The 18,619-nt window shown below is 45.0% G+C and overlaps 1 protein-coding gene across 2 annotated transcripts in view; it reads left to right on the top strand.

The window, feature by feature from the left end:
• Positions 1–18,619, top strand: part of vps50 (VPS50 EARP/GARPII complex subunit) — a 130,484-nt gene that overhangs the window by 62,968 nt on the left and 48,897 nt on the right. For both annotated transcript variants that reach the window (XM_064348277.1, XM_064348278.1), the window contains exons 14-19: positions 7,913–8,004; positions 8,170–8,264; positions 8,613–8,711; positions 10,869–10,959; positions 15,242–15,418; positions 17,379–17,497. In XM_064348277.1, the coding sequence (XP_064204347.1) occupies positions 7,913–8,004; positions 8,170–8,264; positions 8,613–8,711; positions 10,869–10,959; positions 15,242–15,418; positions 17,379–17,497 (673 nt within the window). The remainder of the gene's footprint in view (positions 1–7,912; positions 8,005–8,169; positions 8,265–8,612; positions 8,712–10,868; positions 10,960–15,241; positions 15,419–17,378; positions 17,498–18,619) is intronic.

Below are 18,619 nucleotides of genomic sequence, written 5' to 3'. Positions count from 1 at the left end.
GTACTGTAAGAATCAAACACCTATGTGCTGTCAGAATCAAACACCTTTGTGCTGTAAGAATCAAACACCACCGTACTCTAAGAATCAATCACCACCGTACTCTAAGAATCAATCACCACCGTACTGTTAGACTCCAGGCATAGAACGTACGGAAAGTAATTCCAGCCCTGTCTTTGCGCTACGACAGCCTTCTGTGTGTGGGCCTGATGGCTAGCAATGATAATTAACGCTGTTTTCCCAAAACATAAGTACGGTTAGAGCAATGATAATGCACTAGGTTGCTTATCGTCTTCTGGTTGCTGTGACTGCGGCCTAACAGGCATGCCACTTGGCTTTTGTCGTATTTTGCGTGTGTGTATTTATGAATGTGCTTTTCAAGGGTAGTTTTTAGTTCCTGTTTTAAGTTACAATAATAACTGTAATGCCTTTTATGTGGTTTTCAGTCTTGGTGTCATTTTATCTTTATTTGCGTAGCATTTTGGAAAAATGATACAGTTGGGACAGTTTTGGGGCAGCAATGCTGCATTATCACTCTATACGCAGAAATTGCTTCTTGTGTTTGCCTGTGTCTGTGAAAGTACCGATTTACTTTTCTCCTTTTCGCGTGGCAGGGCCATTAACAGGTGAATTGCTTTCTCTACCCTGCGACAAGTATTGTTATTATGTCTTGACAACTATAGTGTAATTGGCATCGCGTCATTGACTGACTGAGTAACCGTTCTACAATTGAACACATCAACATTTTACCATGGGAAGTGAATGTCTGAATATATTGGATTTTTTTTTTTTTTCCCAGCTATATTTTATTTTTTCTCTATCTCAGAGCAGCTGCCATTGAGATTACCTTGAAATGAATTGTTCAGTGTCGCACTTGTCAAGTGAGATAAGTTATGCGTTTTTATTGTTTGTGCATTTGGTCCCCCCAGCTGTGTTCTATATACAGATGTTCAGCGTGGTTGACTGACAGCACTACAGTGCCCTCCCACAGTGCAGCCATTTCGGGGCTCTTTTTCCTTTTTTGCCCTTGGTGCCTGTGGTAACTGGGAGCCAGTGCGTGCAGATGCCGCCTTGCTTTGATCTGTTTTGTTTATAAAGCTGCAAAACTAAAACTCTGTAAGTCTAGTTTTGAGTTCAGGTCCGCTGCCACTAGCAAAGGGTTGTGAAGTGTCCTTATTATGCCCCACAGGGAATAACCGTCCATGTCTGCATGCTCAATCAAAAATGAACTTAACATACAGGACTGATTTCTGCTCACCGGTGGCTAGGGTTACAGCTGTGGCAGTGATCAAACTCAGCACCTCATTTTCCAGAACCTTTTTGCAGAATTTTCCAGAATGGTACATTATTGTGATTGTTATTAACAATTTTCCTGCTCTTCAGAGTATATATATATATATATATTTTTTTTTTTGCCTCAGGATTTGTAACTCTGTTTCGTCTCGCTAATTAGAGGATGAGACAGGGCGGGTCTTTGGGAACAATGGAGCCAGAGGCTGACGCCGAGTTCAGACCATCCCGGAATGGCCTCTCGGTTAAACCTTCCCCCCCCCAGGTGGCTACTTCTCATTCGGCAGTTTCTTCTGTATTTCTGGAATTGTATGACTGGCTGGAACGGTAACATAGGGCCCGGTAGGTCGAGGTCGTCCCTCTTTTTGCACGCGAATATGACGGGCTATGAAAAAATGTTAGAATTTTCAAAATTTTTAAATGTTGCGTGCGTGCGTGGGGGAGGGTCTGAGTCATTGTGCGCTATGTCATTACATGATTAAATCTTTCAGTCGAGGCTCTGAATTCAGGTGCTTAATAAGTCACTTCTTTGTTCACCCCCAATTTCAGCGCATTTTCAGTGACGCTACGAAGGTTCCCGCATACGTACTTTCCCGAGCAAAAAAAGAAATTAAGTTCAGGACATTTTCACAAGAATTTGTACGCTGTGACCCGATGCTGATGTCACTCACGAATGGAAAACCTTCCTCTTTTTTTTTGGTTTATCGAGGACACCCACACGGTGTCACGCAGGGATGTCACACTGCATTACTGGAATGAACAATTTAGTCAGCCGAGGCTTCTTTAGGCTCTGACAGAGCTGGAGACTGAAGAGTCTGTCTTTGATAAGTCACGCTAATCGCTTAGCACGCCAACAGCCTGTTTTGTGCAAGTCTGACACGTCTGAAATTGTGTGAAATAATTGATATTAGGATATTTCTCAAACATGCCTATGGCTGTTTTGTCTGCATTAGCTTTGTTAGCCTGGGTAACGAGGAAACTGAAGTAGGCTTCAGAAATGAAGGACCGTGTTCTTCTCACACTGTTCTGCACTTAGCACCTGCATCACAGACATTTTAAATAACCGTCTGACGCAGTAAAGCAGCTTTTAAGTGGTGAAGGTCACTACGTATGTCGACCAAAAAAAGAGATATTTTAATGAGATTTTTTTGTGGTAGCAAATAGAAACGAGCACATTAAGTTCTGATGCGTGCACCCCCAGACTTTCTTATTTCACATGGGCAGTGTGAAGTTTTGGACATTTAAGTTGGAGCATACAGTATATTGCACCAGAGGCATATAGTGTTCACCGGAGTTCTGTTTCTGCCCCAAGGATAGGTTTTGGTGGGTGTGAGGGAGAAGGCAGGTGACAGTGGAGCGTCTCTGCTGTTGTCTCTGTAACACTGAGTGAAACAGAAGATAACCCGAGACTAGCTATTAATGCTTTTCAAACTCGAAAAGGAACTTAAAGCAGTGACTGATTATACCGAAGGGAGTCTGCGTTCCTCATGTGGAACTCTTTATAACATTACGCCGGGACCTATTGATTTACTGCCCCGCGTTTGATTTTTGTGTTTTTTCCCCCCTCGCCGGTCAAGTCCCGAGTGTTATTTATTCTTTGTGAACACTGCATTCGGGGTATGGTGACCTGCCACTTGTGATGTCAGCGGCGCTGAGGGATGGCCTGGACGGGAATGCTGAGGGCCCGCTGCCCAGGAGACGGTATTCCCCCGGCCCTCTTGGCCCGGGCTGGCTCCCTGATTTACATCTCTGGAACCCGGCTGCGAACACCCGGCGTGTGAACCGGGGGTCGACCCGTATGGATTTCTCCGAGGCCGGCGCTGACGTCGACGTTCGAAGCGAGCTGGAGCGGTTTCAAAAAAGGGCCTAAAAGAATTACGGCTGTGAATGACGTTGGATGTGAGAATTCGCACCGCGACTTAAAACGACTCTGGATTGTGAAAAATGTCGTCTTTGCGTCAAATAATTTCTTCTGTATGACAAATTGGTCTCGGACAAAATGGTATATGACTTCCCGGGTGGCAGTGACTGTTGCAGATTTTGTGTAATCAGCCTAATACTCGAGAGAAAAATGAGACAGAGAAGAAAAGGTTAGATACATTAATATCAAGTGTTTAAAAAAAAAATAAAAATAACTCAACAGTGGTCCCACTTTATCATGCTTAAAGTGGTTGATATAGTATCTTGATTATCCAACACTTATTTATTTGAATGCAACCAACTCACTAATCACTGACCTTACTGCACTTAGCTAAATTAAACTGGTGAACAATGTGCTTCTGCCATATAATGACTCTTGTTTAAGGTTCAAAATATGGCCTTTGTGGGGAAGTGAAAAGAAGTAACAATTGCATTTAAGGGACTCGGTGCAATGAAAGCTCTCTTCATCTCAAACATGGCGGTCAGCTCTGCAAACTGTACTGCATGCCCAGCGTTACCCACCTGATGCTTTGTTGCAGCAGTCTTAATCAGTGCCTCTAAACATAGCACATTTGGGTAATAATAAAGCCTCATAAAAAAAAAAACAATTTGAGCATGCTCTATTTCTAAAATGTTCTGTGAAATTAAAGGCAAAAAAAGCGTGCTCTTTCTTTCCACGATGGACCAAATTGAGCAAATACATGCACCAGCCTATCGGTGCATTTCCCTTGTAGGCTGTTCTTAGCACCCAGAAACTGCCTGCAGATTTAAAAAAAAACTTCAATCACTTGTTAATGTTGCTACAGCTGTCCGTGTTATTTCAGTCATGTTCCGGTGCTACACTCGGGATCTATAAATTTAATAAATCTATCAATTCTGCGATTTCTTCCTTGATTTTTAACAACTTTTTCCATGACTGCTCTGTGACTTCAGCCAATATTTTATGAAAAATCTAATATTACATTTTGTCTAAAGATCTGAAACCCTACAGCAGTGGTGTCAAACTCGTTGCCATGGAGGGCCGTGTGTATGCAGGTTTTCATTCCAGCCTCAGATCTTGATTATATAATTAGTTAAATTATTTGCTGAATTAGGGATGCAGGTTTGTGCACAATGGTGACCCGACGTCTATGGTGACCCGCATTGTCTAAATAAAAATTTTCTTATATTCTGTGCTTCAATGCAGTTAAACGCATATGGCTGAATGAGTAATTGGACTCAATTAAGGCAGCATTAATTGGTTGGAATGAAAACCTGCATACACACGGCCCTCCATGGCAACGAGTTTGACACCACTGCCCTACAGTGTGACAAATACGCAATAATAGAGGAAATAAGGACGGGGCAAAGCACTATATTAGGCTAATATTATAAATGTTATAAATCTATATTATAAATTTGAGAAATTCTTAAAATATTTTGATATAACATTAGCTTACCAAAGTAGTTAGTCAATGAAACAACCAGAAACTAGCCTTAGCAGTGCGGTAGTTTGCCAAGAATATGTTTTTGTCAAATTGCATTAGATATTTAAGCGGGGATTTATATATAGTATTCTGGTTTGATATATAGATTGCCGTTTATTCAGTATGGGAGAAAGCAGAGAGGGTAACAGATACAGGAGGTCTGACAGGCTGGGAGGTGCCATGACGGGGACCCCTGCCTGTGAGGGGGAGCCACATATGGCAAATGGTAAATGGACTGCATTTATATAGCGCTTTTATCCAAAGCGCTTTACAATCGATGCCTCTCATTCACTAAAGCATTTAGGGGTTAGGTCTTGCTCAGGGACACTTCGACACACCCAGGGCGGGGCTCGAGCCGGCAACCCTCCGACTGCCAGACAACCGCTCTAACCTCCTAGGCTATGTAGCCCCCATATGGGCCGGCTGCCCTACGAACTGTGCCATACTGTACATCTCACCCTACCTTTCTCTTTTTAAAAAAACAATGGTGAGTTTACAAGGACTATGACCTCCTTCACCATAAAAGCCTGCAAAATATTTTGGTACTCAGTTGTGCATTGTGTGTTTCTTAGCTACGACCGGCAGCTCTATAGCTCTGTCTGTCTGTCGATCGGTCGGTCGGTCCGTCGGTCGGTCGGTCGGTCGGTTGGTTGGTTGGTCCACAAAGTGTCCCACCTCGTAGAGGCCACAGTTTTCGCCCCAGGAGGCTGAAATTTGGCATGGAGGTTGGTCATGACCGAAGGTAGAGCTGAGTAACTTTCAGGGCGATTGACCAAAAGGGGGCATGGCGATGGGCGTGGCCTGTCACAAAAAGGTGCATAACTCCCGAATGGATTCACAGATTTGCACACATCGATGCACGCGCGTGTGCGGTCGCAGCTAATGCTTTTTCAATGGAAATGTGCTCAATGCAACAAGCTCACTTGATCTGATAATCAAAATTATCGATGTGAGACTCCTTTATGAATCACTTATCATCTGAAACATCTGCTCAGTGCTTATGTGCTCCTATTGCTCCTATTGATGTCCCTGTTCACAGATTGTGTGCCCTCATTTCACTGTCGATATTCCATTAGCGTTGCATCTGTATTTTTTCGAGTGGAAGATACACAGATACAAATGTCCAGATGTCCCAATCTTATCCTATTGCGCCCATGCAAGATCTGCTAGGTAGGGTCTACCACACTTTTCTTACAGCAAGATAATTCCGGAACCTTTTTCTGGCGAATATCTTAAGCATACTTACCTGCTAAATATTTCTCAACCCATTTTAGGACGGAGTGGGACGGAGTGTGGCACAGTGGGTAAGGAACTGCGCTTGTAACCGAAAGGTCGTAGGTTCGATTCCCGAGTAAGGACACTGCCGTTGTCCCCTTGAGCAAGGTACTTAACCTGCATTGCTTCAGTATATATCCAGCTGTATAAATGGATGCAATGTAAAAAGTTGTGTAAGTCGCTCTGGATAAGAGCGTCTGCTAAATGCCTGTAATGTAATGTAATGTAATGTAATTTTAAATGGAGAGATGCTTTGCTGAAGGTAGTTTTTTTTTCCCTTCCTGATTTAATTTTGTTTGGGTTGGCCGTTTTCCGCCGCGGTGCCTTTAAGGCCGAAAGGCCCCTGGCGATGTAGGCACCGTGAAGAACGGCCTGCAGCGAGGGGACCGCGCCCGGTGGCACTGACCGCATTTTGACATTTACGGTTTCAGAGGGGCCGGTCCCACCGCGTTCCAGGTATTTCGTAAGGAGAACGCCGAGCCATCTTCCTCTCTCACCAGGCTAATCCGTCTTCACGTGGGCAGAATGTTGGAGCCGCTGTGTTTTATTTGGGCTGTTTCTCTGAGGACGATATGCACCGATGCAGTGAGTGCTTTCCCAGTAGGATGAATCGCGAGGGGGGTTCGAGGTGAGCGATTGGAACGGGGAGGGGGGGCGGTGGGGGGCGTTGGGAGGGGGGGCACGACGTACGTCCCACTAAGCCACCGCTTCTCGGCGCTGTCGCGATTCCCCTCTGGACTGGAACCGAACTCCTGACGGTGCCTTTAGGGAGGTGAGGGTTTTCGGGGAGGCCTCGGTGCAGCCTGCCGAAGCAGTGCGGTGCTCTGGTGCGGCGGCCCGCGGCCTGCAGTACGACAGGAAGAAGCAGCGACTGGGCGTGCGTGTGTTACGCGGACGCTGCGGCTGCTGGACGGGCACGGACGCGAGACTGAGCATTCCAAGTCCGCGAGCCAAGAAAAAGTCGGGGATTAAGAGATGATTCACGCCACAGCGGGCTGATGTCTGGACTGTTTTCATAAAGAAGGTGGCGAGCCCTGTGTTTAAAAAAAAATAAAACACATTTTGTTTTCTGCATATAAGGAATATTTTCTAAATTCTGACAGATTGACCTCTGGCTTTGGTTCATGTTTAACAGTCGCACATCGTAAATCGTGCTCGACTGTCATGCTGATTTTCAGGCCCGCTCCCTCAGTGTTAAACAATGTGCAAAAAGTGCGTCGAAAAGGCTCCAGCTTCCTCGGAGCTCAGTGAGGAGAGGCCCTGCAACAGCATCTGAAATGCTGCCGATATTTTTTCTTTGTCGAGCTGAACCCTTTTTGGGATGCGTTCCAGAAACCCGAGCTTGTGACAAATCGAAAAAGCTTCGCGCCAAGGAGACGACGTCTCCATTTAGCGTGCGTAACTAACCCTTCGAAGGTCAGAGTTTCATTGTTACTCGAAGAAAGGAAAGAATTTCCTCTGGTGGCTTTGGGAACAAGCCCACCCCACCCCTCCCTAATACCTTCACAGTCCCCCCCTCCCCCCGGCAGCCAGTTTGAGAGCTCGGTCCTCGGTGGCCGTGCCTGTGGTGAGCACGCTCATTGCGTGTTTTTTCTACGTGTCCAGCCAGCGGCGGAGTCTTGATTGCGCGGGCCGGGCGAACCAGCCTTTCACCGCAGCCGCTGGGGAGAATGAGGGCCTGATGGCTTTTGGCGGCCGAAGAGGCCATTTTGTCTCCCGCGTGCCTCTTGCTCTGCGGTTGACCCCCCACCAGCGCGGAAGCAGGTGTTCCGCCTCCATGTCCAAGCTTCGATCCTAATTCGTCATCTCCGCTGTCACTCAGGTGTCAGCACCAGGCTGACTGATGAGCTGTTGTGAAGCCCTGGGCTCGCCAGGGGGAGGAAAATGTCGAAGTTATGAACCCCCCCAATACCCCCCCCCCCCCCTCCTGGAGCAAACGGCTAACGAGGCTTTTTGTCTTTCAGATGGCGGCGGCGCGGCGGGTGCGGACGAGTCCAACTTTGGCCGCAGCTACGTGAAAAAGAAGCTGGAACACGGGCTGACTCGGATCTGGCAGGTCGGAGCGCGCTCACTTGATCCTAACGAGGTTCTATTTAGGGGCCGCTGTGTTTGCTCGCCGCGCGGACAAGAAGCTATTATTCGGCCTTCTATTGATGCGTCATTTAATTTGTCCTCTCGTTTGTTATCGTGTTATTGTTTTTTTTCTTTTTCTTTTTTTCAGGACGTCCAGCTGAAAGTGAAGGCCTATTTGCTGGGCACGGATATGTCCAACTTCAAGTACGACGACTTCATCTTCGTGCTGGATATTATCAGCAGGTATTGTGCCCTCATTAACGCTAATTGGCGCGGGCCTTTGTAAAAAAAAGTATTCCGCCGAGCCCTTCCGACCCGACCGTGAATGAGATTGTTTGTTCCGCGGCAGAAAATATCCGTAATCCGCTCGACCAGCCTGACAATTAATGGCGATTAAATCCAAAAAGGAGCGATCGCTCTTTCCTGACCGCTGTTCCTCGGGTCAGCGCCGACCCTGAATGGACGCTCCACCGCGGGTGCTTTAAGGGCAGATGTGTTGTGAAATAACTCCATGGAGTTAATTAGGAAGTTGGACCGCCTCCACCCCTCTACCCCACGCCACCCTTTGTTTTTCCTGTGTCCCACGCGCAGGCTCATGCAGGTGGGAGTGGAGTTTTGCGGCAGCAAGTCGGAGGTCCTGCAGGAGTCCATCAAGAGGCAGAGCGTCAACTATTTCAAGAACTACCACAGGTGAGCCAGCGCCGGGCGGGCGGGCGGGCGACCGTTCCGTGACGCCCGCGCGCGCTCGCGGGTCTTCGACGGGCCGCAGGGAGCTCGCCCCGCCCGTCACACGGTGCGCTCGCTGTGAGGGGCCGCATCAGAACCCGCGCTCCCATGAACTAGCACTGAAACCAATATGGTACAATTGCGTTTAGGTTTTACAGTGTAATACCTGTATATCCAACTAGTAACACATGAACACATTGCGAAAACACTACAGATAATTTGGTTTCCTTGATGTCAGTTTGATGTATCATATACCCGCCCTTGCTGAAAAAATAAAATTCCCAAATCAGATCATCTCTTTAATATTCTGTGGCCACTATAACATCACTGCTGTCACAAAACAAGACGCAGCACTCTTTAATGTGGGGAAAAGACTAATGATGTGAATTGGTAAGTGGCCCATATGTTTTGTTTTTAATATTATTCAGGGCCAGCTTTTTTTTCTGCAGCAGAAAGTATTACATGTTGTACTTTCTCTGTTGAACTTATATTAGAGCTGATAAATGGCTTTGAATGCGTTGTCATGGCAATGATCTTTGTTCCCAGTTTTTCAGTTTGCACCTTAAGTTTGGTTTGTGACAAATTAAACTTTTTGCCGTGACATCATGTTTCACCAGTGCTGGAGGAAAGTTCAGACAAGCTTAACAAATATCACCACATGGAGGCTCCAAACTCTAATGCCAAGGGTGTGACATCAAGTTTAAAACTGTGAAAAAAGTGTTCACTGTGTTCCTGTCTGTCCAAATGTTACGAGAGTAACCGAGTCCTTAGGGACCATGTTACAATTCTGGTATTTTTGACACCCTGGTCTTCTCAGTGTTGACCCAGGTCCTAGAACAAAACTTTTTAGATTTACCAGTAAAACCCCCTGCTGTGTAAACTCATGAAGCACAATAGTCCTGAATGGCGTATGCGTCTGTAAATCAAAATCAAATTTCGTTTTTAATTTAGGTTTCACTGCTCGGCGCTTAGGGTGACTCATGAAAGATTTGGAGATCACAAACGAAGCAGATGGCCGTGCATTGAAGACATGCGTTACGTTTGACAAAACCTTCCATCTCTCACACACGACTCCTAAGAATCCATCTCGCCACTGTTTACTTCTCTATTAAGCGATGACTGATGGCGCTCATGCTAAGGCACGGTCTCCCCGTCACTCTGAGCGCCGTGCACTCAGAGCAGTGATGTACTGTAGCACCTGAACTCCAAGCGTATTTCACACCAAGTGTCACAGGTGTCACCTCATCAACAGAAAACAGCCAGTGAGTGAGTGACCGCTGGCTAAGGGACAGTTTTGCGATTTTTACACCATCAGAGATAAGGCAGTTCCGTCTGAAAAAGGCATCAGTCTCTCCTGTATAATTTTCAGATTTAAAAAAAAAATGTTGTTTTTTCGGGAGGAATCCACAAAGTTGATTGCCTGACACCGGTCTAACACAGTCACGCAACACACAGCTACACAATTTGTCATATTGTATATTGTGCCCTGTGGCTTTTGGAGGTGGAAATGACTCCATGCTTCTTTTTCCGGAACAATCTCGAATACAATGCATTACTAATATTAGGAAAAATGTTTGCGCTTTATGATGATGTGGTATGAAATGAGACTTTTACTTTATTGAGCTTTTTGCTTTTCTTTTTACAAAAGAACATATTTATTCAAATAATTGTATATCATTTTCCAAAATGTTTGAGAATAAAAATATCTCATCATCTTTTTCGATTTCTTTTTAATATACAGCCTTTTCCCGGACTTTCATCAAATGTGCCAGTACTTTTGGACCTGGCTGTATGGCTCAAGTAAACAAACCTCAGGCCAAATATGTGATTTGTGTTCAAAGAGATCGAATTTAGCACTGAGTACCAAAATGTGCATTTCACGCAGGAAGTTATATTGCACACCTACACATGTTCCTCATGACAAGCAGAAGGGCGCTGACTTCATCAGACATCCAAACATGACCTTTTAGAGCGCTAGTTATATCCGTGAATGAATCCTGTCGCTTCGAATTGAACCCGCGCCGAAAGCGAGACGGAGAGGCATCGCCGTCGGCGACCCGAGCGGGGCGGGCGGTCTTTAACGTCCTCCGTGTTCCCCCCCCCCCCCCCACCCCCCCGCAGGACTCGCCTGGAGGAGCTGCGGATGTTTCTGGAAAACGAAACGTGGGAACTGTGCCCCGTCAAGTCGAACTTCAGCATCGCGCAGCTGCACGTAAGTAGACCCGCTAAAGAGCGGGGGCGCGTACGAGAGAAAACTCCCTGACATTTAGACTCGCGTCTAATCTGGACCAATTGGCGATGCTGTCAATCTTCCCGGCGAACGGCATTTTCGTACGAAAATGAACCAAACTGCCTTTGTTGGCGGCTGAGTGGGGGGTTCCCTGTGCTTCAGATTGTCCCTGACAGTGAGTCATTATTAATAACAGTAATTATAATGACCTCCGTTGGTTCTGATTTAAAAAAAAAAAAAAAACGTAATCCTAAAATTTATGTTTAAAGTTATCTTACTGTGAAAAACGATTCTACGCATCCTTGTGCCAAATAGATTTTACTTTTGTTTGGATACAGACAGTCAGCCATACGGTTTGTATTTTTGGAAGCAGAAACAGAATTATTAAGCAATTTACATTTTGTTTTATTGCCTTGCCAAAGTACCAAATACCAATATTTTGGATGCAGAAACTGAATCAGTTTATACGCAAATGCAGCACAACATTTTCAGGTTTTTTTATTGCAGTAATTTGGGAAGATATAAAAATAAATAAATTAATTCTATTGTCAAAAAAGTGTGCCTTTCACTTTAAATAGGTGAACCGTTTCTGTCTTGCGGTAAGAAAATGGTTCGCAGTGTTTTAATTAGTAGCCTGGCACACATTTTACAAGCAATACACGTGGAGGTGAAACTGTAATTAAATGAAACCAATGCATGACAGAACTTAATCCCCTTAACAAGTTGTACCTCTGTGGGCTCGGGGAATCGATTTTAAACATGCAGGTCATAATATTTTGCCTTCCCATTTCGAAAGTGATAAGCTGGCTGACTTTGTGAAGGGGGTCCTCTAGCACCTCTAAACGACTGTGACGAAACAAACTGCCAGATTAATGGTATTAGACGTTATGTAGACAGAGAATCTCCTGATCTCCTGAGTTATGCTTTATGTTGTATTTTTTTAATTAGGCAAATTGTTTACTAATTACACAAGCTGATTTTATCACAGAAATGAGAACTATGTAAACATGCGTATTTCTGGATCCAGCGTAGCCCTATTAAAAAAAGGCAGTTTGTCTAGACTACTGTAGAATTGTGGAAAAGCAGCAAGACCAATGCAAAAACCGCAGCATCCATTTATAAATTGAGAAAAACAATAGGAGACTCAGGTGAAGTCATTTAACAGGCAACCTAAATGTCTGTGTGTTGAATTAATGATCCGTGGTTATAAAATTGTGGTTCTGCTTATATTTGAAATAAAAAGTATCCCACAGCAGGTGGCAATGGGATTTGCCTTTGAATGTAATCTGATTGGTTTTGTGATCATGCCATGGATAGATCAGTTGCATGAAAGCAATTGGGGATTTTACGCCAGTTGGAAATGTTCCAGTTATAGATATCATTCAGCTTTGTGGATAATTAGTTCATTAGTAACTATTACTTAATAGTTAATTAAATTCAAATAGTCTTAATCAAGTGTAGACACACTGAAAGTATAGCACTTAGCAATTAGAGAATCTGTTTTGTATTTGTATTTATTTATTTTTTTACACATAACAGTTGGCTCTGCAGGAGTATTTGCAGACTCTAATAGTGAGGTGCTGACCTGGGGTATCAGGCGCAGACTGTGAGTCTCTTTATAGACTGTAAACGGTCATTAAAATCCCTTGTCTGCAACGAGTGTACCGTAAATAGTGTGACTTTCATACGCTGTTACAGAGACGCGTTGGTGCGAAAGTCCACGGTTATGTGGCATTTATGAAGTGCTGTTAGTGTTTATTACTTCCGTGCACAGCCCCGCCCGATAGACAGCCTGTGCTGTGACTCTGTCACGTTTGTTGCGTTTCAGGTTCACTCAAACAGATTAAACTAAGAGCCGTCATCCATTTGGATGTCCATTTAAATGAAATTTTTTTTGCCGCTCAAATAAAACGGCTCGACAATTGAAATACATTAACTGGGCGGTTGTGTGGAGATTGTATTACTAAGTTTATGTTCAGTGGAACTTTTCTGAAAATGAAGATGTGCCATAAAAAGGCCTTTGTGTTTCGTGATGTTCGGTTGGAGATGCGCCCTGCGATGGTAATGCTCGTTATGAAGAATGTCTTCAGCGTATCTCCCGGGGCAAGTTGCTCATATTCTACCTACTGCCTTATGCAAAACGCTCGTTTTCCATTTTTTATTCATTTGAGACTGTCATTTGTGAGTGATTGGGGTCTCTATTGTTAACTGTTCAAAATAGAAGCAGAGAAATAAGGCCAAAGACAAGGTAATGATAGATGCTTAAAACCTGTCAGTATACATATATAAATAATATATCCTGCTCTGCACATGGATTGTATGTAAAAACGTGAGTCGCTCTGGATAAGACTGCCTGCTGTAAATGTTAATGGAAGTACGCCTGGTTACAGCCATTCTGTGCTAAAATTGTTGTTGACAAAAAAAAAATGGGTGTGTATCTGTGGCTGGCCCGAGACTTCAGATCTGGGAAGTGCTGTTCACGGGGCTGGCATGACCCTGTGAATGGTGCAGTGTGTACCACTGATTCAGTGAATGAGCTTCTGCGTCATCGTCAAAAAACCTCCGTCTGGTCTCTGCTGGAGGCTAAACCTTTTCTGTGGCATTTAGCTTTGAATTGCTCCCCAAAAGGGTAAGGATAATGATGAGATGATATGACTTATCTGTGTTCCGTCATATCGTCTACCAGTGGTCAACCTGGATTTAACTTGGGAAAAGCTTTGTAATGCTGGGAGGGTTCAGTTTTCAATGAACGTACATAGACGTGATTCATATGTGTTTAAATAAAATTTGTCAGTCAGGGATTATGTCTTCAATCAAACTAAGTGCATGTTGGATTTAAGAGTGTTTTTTTTCTATTTTGTATTCCCAGTTTAGGCCAGTCGGTTATTTTGGGCTAGGTTGGTTGTCACATTAACCCTGTGACTGGAATGTAAAATGTTAGGACTGTCTATATGATTGTGAGGCATGATGATGAAAGGCGAAAAAACTGTTACCGGTTTACAATTAGCTACGCAGGTGTGGTAAACAGAAAAGGTGCTTGATACTAAACATTGTCTGGGAAGCAACAGGTGCATTTTTCATGTTTCCAGCATCAGCAAATTCAGCGGACAGAATCTAGTATTTATGAGAAATAAACCTGAGGTTTCTGATAATAAAATTGCCACAACTAAATTATGCAGGAAATAGTGGGTTTTTATTGAGTTCCTGTAAATTGCACTTGCACCTTTGTATGCATGGATTAGAATCTTCACAGTAACGAACTGGGATTGGCACTTCCCTTGTGAATCAACCTGGTTTCCATGGCATTGATTCATCCTGAGCTCCCTAGCTCCATGTAATCTCATTTGCTATGCTATGCTAATGATGAACTGTCATCCACACTGCGCCCTGTCTGTTCTCTACTGCTACTGTGCTGTGATAGCCTTAATGCTAAGAGTATGAATTTGCTTTAGATTGTTTTGTTCGGAGAATATAATGGATTCTTTAATCTTATCAGGAGACCTAAAGTCAATCTCAGGCCATTTTCTTCTGTCCTTACTCATTCATTTTTTATGTAGAGATTTTTTATTGAAACTTTATTTTGATGACTTGGCCGAGAAAGCGGCACTGATTTTGCAAACAATCCATATGAAAATCCTCCTAGTCATCACAACACAGATGAGAAATTTCATACTGCTGACACCAAACTAAAGCCCTTCCTGTAGGTGGTTTTTAAAGTTGTTTTTGTGTGTTTCTAGAGAAATACAAAGCTATCCAATATCAGTTGTCTAGTATCATAATGTATCTAACCACTAGATGTGATGGATATCACCCCTGACAACCATCCCTGATTCACCAGTTAGTCTCACAAATATATACTGTCTGTACTCATCCGATTGTTTGATATTACCCTTATGGGGGGCCACTGATCTTCCCAATGGTCCACAGTGTTCAATGAACTTTAGCAGATCTTTCACACCTTTCCCAGACCAGTCCCCTCCGAGGACCAGAACAAACAAGACCAGGTTAAAACCTAGTATATGGCTGGGCCTAACACACGTGATCCGGCCGGCTAAATGTGTAACTTCATAACTCGGCCGACCAATGGTGTAACTTCATCACTCAGTCAGATCACTCAGTCACTCAGTCACAGAAATTCGCGTTTGTAGGGCTGACCCCGCCGTTGCGGTCCAGCCAAAAGTTGATTTGCAGCTGCTTTCCTGCTCCTGCGGGATCTGCGCGATGGATATTTCCTCATCGTTGGCCTTTCGTCCCTTGCTTTCAGGAGTTCAAATTCATGGGCCAGTCCCGCTCCCCGTCCGTGTCCCCCAGCAGGCAGACGTCGGCCGGCCACCCCGCGGACGTCTCCCTTTTCGAGCAGTACTACCAGGGAGGGAACCCCTTCGAGGTGCAGATCGACAACAAGGAGGACGAGACGGAGGACGTGCTCGCCTCCAATGGGGTATGGAGAGTTCGGTGGCATGGCTGGAATTGTATGGCATGGTGGTTTCTAAAATGAGCACAATATATGTATTTAGGTGAGTGATTTATAAACTGGCACATGATGTATTTTAAATAGGGGTTGATATCTTTTTATATGCTTTATTTTTCCTATATGAGTGTGTCTTTTATATATTGTTTTGCCATTATTCTAAGTATTAAAGCCATAAAACATTCTTATCGGCCGAATCGGAAAAAAAGCAGCACATTTTTGGTCAGCCACTTAGCTTGTGAAAGTACGCATGCATTTAAGCTAAAGAACAGAATCATGCAATTCAACGTCTGCTTCATTAGTGAGGCGAATTGATATTCGCCGCCATTTTTCCCAGTAAACGTGCTAGGCTCGTTAGGGTATTATAAGTTAACAAAGGCTCCGATTCGGCAGCACATAGTTTCAATTAGCTTGTTTGTTTTACTTGAAATTTAATATTTGGTCGAATATCAGTTGGGCAAACATTAATGTGATTCCCCCTGCTCACGGAGCCACGTGTATTATCTACGCCGCCGCGCGTTATTGTTCAGTTTAAAAGATTAATGCGAGCCTTGGTTAAGTGGGTCATAATTATTTTTCAGATGTTAAATGGGGTATTGTCTGTAGGACTGTCACGCAAGGGTCGTGATCAAGCTTTATCGGTGGGCGTTTCAGGGACATCCACTCACGTTAACATCCGATGTGCTTGGCATTTCCGATGAGCTATCCGTGTAATGAAAATAATTATCCTGCCGCGACAACACTTCCTGTTGCTCTTTTAAGCCCGGTTTTTACCTTGAAAGCGTCCGCGCGGAAATATCATTAAAAAGGGGAGCGGCAGGTTCGTCCTTTTTTCGAGAGCAAAGGTGTTGCCGCCTGCCGTGTTTTAGACAAGTGCGGTTGAGTGGAAACTTTAGGCTGCCGGCTTTGTGTAATGGAATTAAACGCCTAGCGCACGGCTCCCATTATCGTTTCTCATTAGCTGAAATTAATTCGTCGCCGCCCTCTCCTCAGGCCGCGTAGGCAAAAAAAGATGTCGCCGCAGGGTGCTTCTCTGTGACGAATCGCCCGGTGCTGGAACCGCCGAGGTGGTTCGGTTGGGCGTCAGGCCCGTGAGCAAAGGGGACGTGCGCTGCGTGGCGGCCGAGCCCCGGTTGAGCGTTTTAATTTCGAGATGGCAAACGGCGTCTTGGGAGGCGCGGACGCCGCTCCTCTCTCGTTAGCGCCAATCCCCCCGGGTTCGCCGTGTTTACGCACGATAAGAAAGCGCTTTCCCGAGGATCGTCTGTCACAAAGCTATCGGCCAGTCGCGGCGTAAGGGGAACGTGACCGCGGCTATTGTGGCCTGCATGTGTGTTGTATCATGTTTGCTTCAGGACGTATTCCTAATGCCCTCTGTCTGTTTTATTTGTAATGAGCAGCCGGGAGATTTCATTAAACATCGCAGACCAAGCTGCAGCGCTAACGGAAATTGAGTGCTGCAACGGAAGAATTGCGCTATTAGGTTACGGTGAAAAATCAAAAATAAAACATTCTAATTTGTCCCTCAACTTTCTGTTAAGTTTCAGTTGAGAATGCTGTTTCAGCCTCTCAGGGTTTAATATCTACAGCATTATGTGAAAAAGCCAGGAACTCCAAATATATGAAGAAAAATGACATTATTTTGGAAATGCTTGGTCAGCATATATGCAGTGGAAATGTTGTGAGGTGCGGAGTGCTGGTAAATCAGCCGGGCCTGCTTATTCACACAGTTACAGCGGGAGTCAAGAGGCCTGCCCTGAGTAGAGCTCAACAGCACTTCCAAACCAGCTGCGGTGCTGCCCTGACGCGCTTTTCAAAAGGGGGCACTGAACACATTAAATGCGAGGGGGAACCCCCCCCCCCCCACCTCCCAGGTCCCATTACCCTCAGCTGACCCCTCTCCCCCCCCCTCCCCCCCCGGTGTCCGCAGTACGAGTCGGACGAGCTGGAGAAGAACGTGTACCAGGACTACGACAGCGACAGCGACGTGCCCGAGGAGCTGAAGAGGGACTACGTGGACGAGCAGACCGGGGACGTGCCCGTCAAGAGGTCGGGAGAGGGCCGCCTGGGGCTTTTTCGTTCTCTGAGTCCGAGGAGAGACGTTCCGTCTGATGCGCGCGTTTCACGTCTGCGCCGCGCGGCGCTTTTATGTCGAAAGCCTCCTCTTCCCGCTCTCGGGGTCACGTGTCTGAACGCTCGCGACCCCTATCGAGCCAGCGTTCGTCAGGCGATAGATTTTTCCGCCAAACTTACCCGTGGCCCGCTGAAAGCAGATTAAAATGTCACGCCACAATGAATCGATTGTTCGGTTGAAAACGTTGCGCGACAAGTGCGTTTTCTTTTGTAAAACGGGCAGCCGCTTTTCTGCCTGGCGATCCACAGCGCCTTTGCTGATATGTAGAGTGGCGATATTATGTGGAGTTGCCCTCAGGCATGATAAGAGCATTTTTATGGGTTTAACTTGTTCAAGCAGTAAGTAATGGCAGTATGTAGGTCGCACCCCGCTGTTGGTAATTTGAAGATGCTACATGAAAGAGCGTTACGTGTGACGTGTTTTGCTTGGCCGCTTCCCGCACAGTAGGGTTCCTTATTACCCACGTGCAGAGGCTTCACCTTAAGGCCATCTTCAGATTCCCACACTGGAAATAAGATTGAACATCCTTTAGAATTAGCTTTGAAAGCACTTCAGTTTACTTTTGGGAAAAGATCTAACGTAGTTCTCAGTGTATGCGTGATTTAATGGAAGTCATTGCAGAGTTATTCCATCTGGAAAATGGCCGCTGGTTGTTGGTTTGGTACTGGGCTTTAGTTTTGGACATAATGGTAGTTTTTTGAATATACAGTATGCGTAAAGCCTTCTGCACATATCCCAGCACATGTGTAGCTGACTTATGTGTAGCTAAAAACTCATGCATCTACATATGGAAGTGTAATACGTGCATCAATATTTCAGTAAGGAAACTCATCAATGCATAATGAGTCTTGGGTGTCGAATGTCCCTCCTTAAAATACTGTTTTCTGTTTGGCGAAGAAATTGTGTTTTGCATTATGTATCAGGGCTATTCATTGTGTGTCGTGACGTGAAAATTTGTTTACATAACCAGATGTTCTGCAACAATGACTTCCTGTTCTCTCCTTGTTTAGTGGAGTCTCATTATATTTAATACCCAC

Source organism: Anguilla rostrata, chromosome 8 (genome assembly GCF_018555375.3).
Source record: "Anguilla rostrata isolate EN2019 chromosome 8, ASM1855537v3, whole genome shotgun sequence".
NCBI classification, from domain to species: Eukaryota; Metazoa; Chordata; class Actinopteri; order Anguilliformes; family Anguillidae; genus Anguilla; species Anguilla rostrata.
Note: the sequence above shows the minus strand (reverse complement) of the source record. Positions and strands in the feature narration are given on the sequence as shown.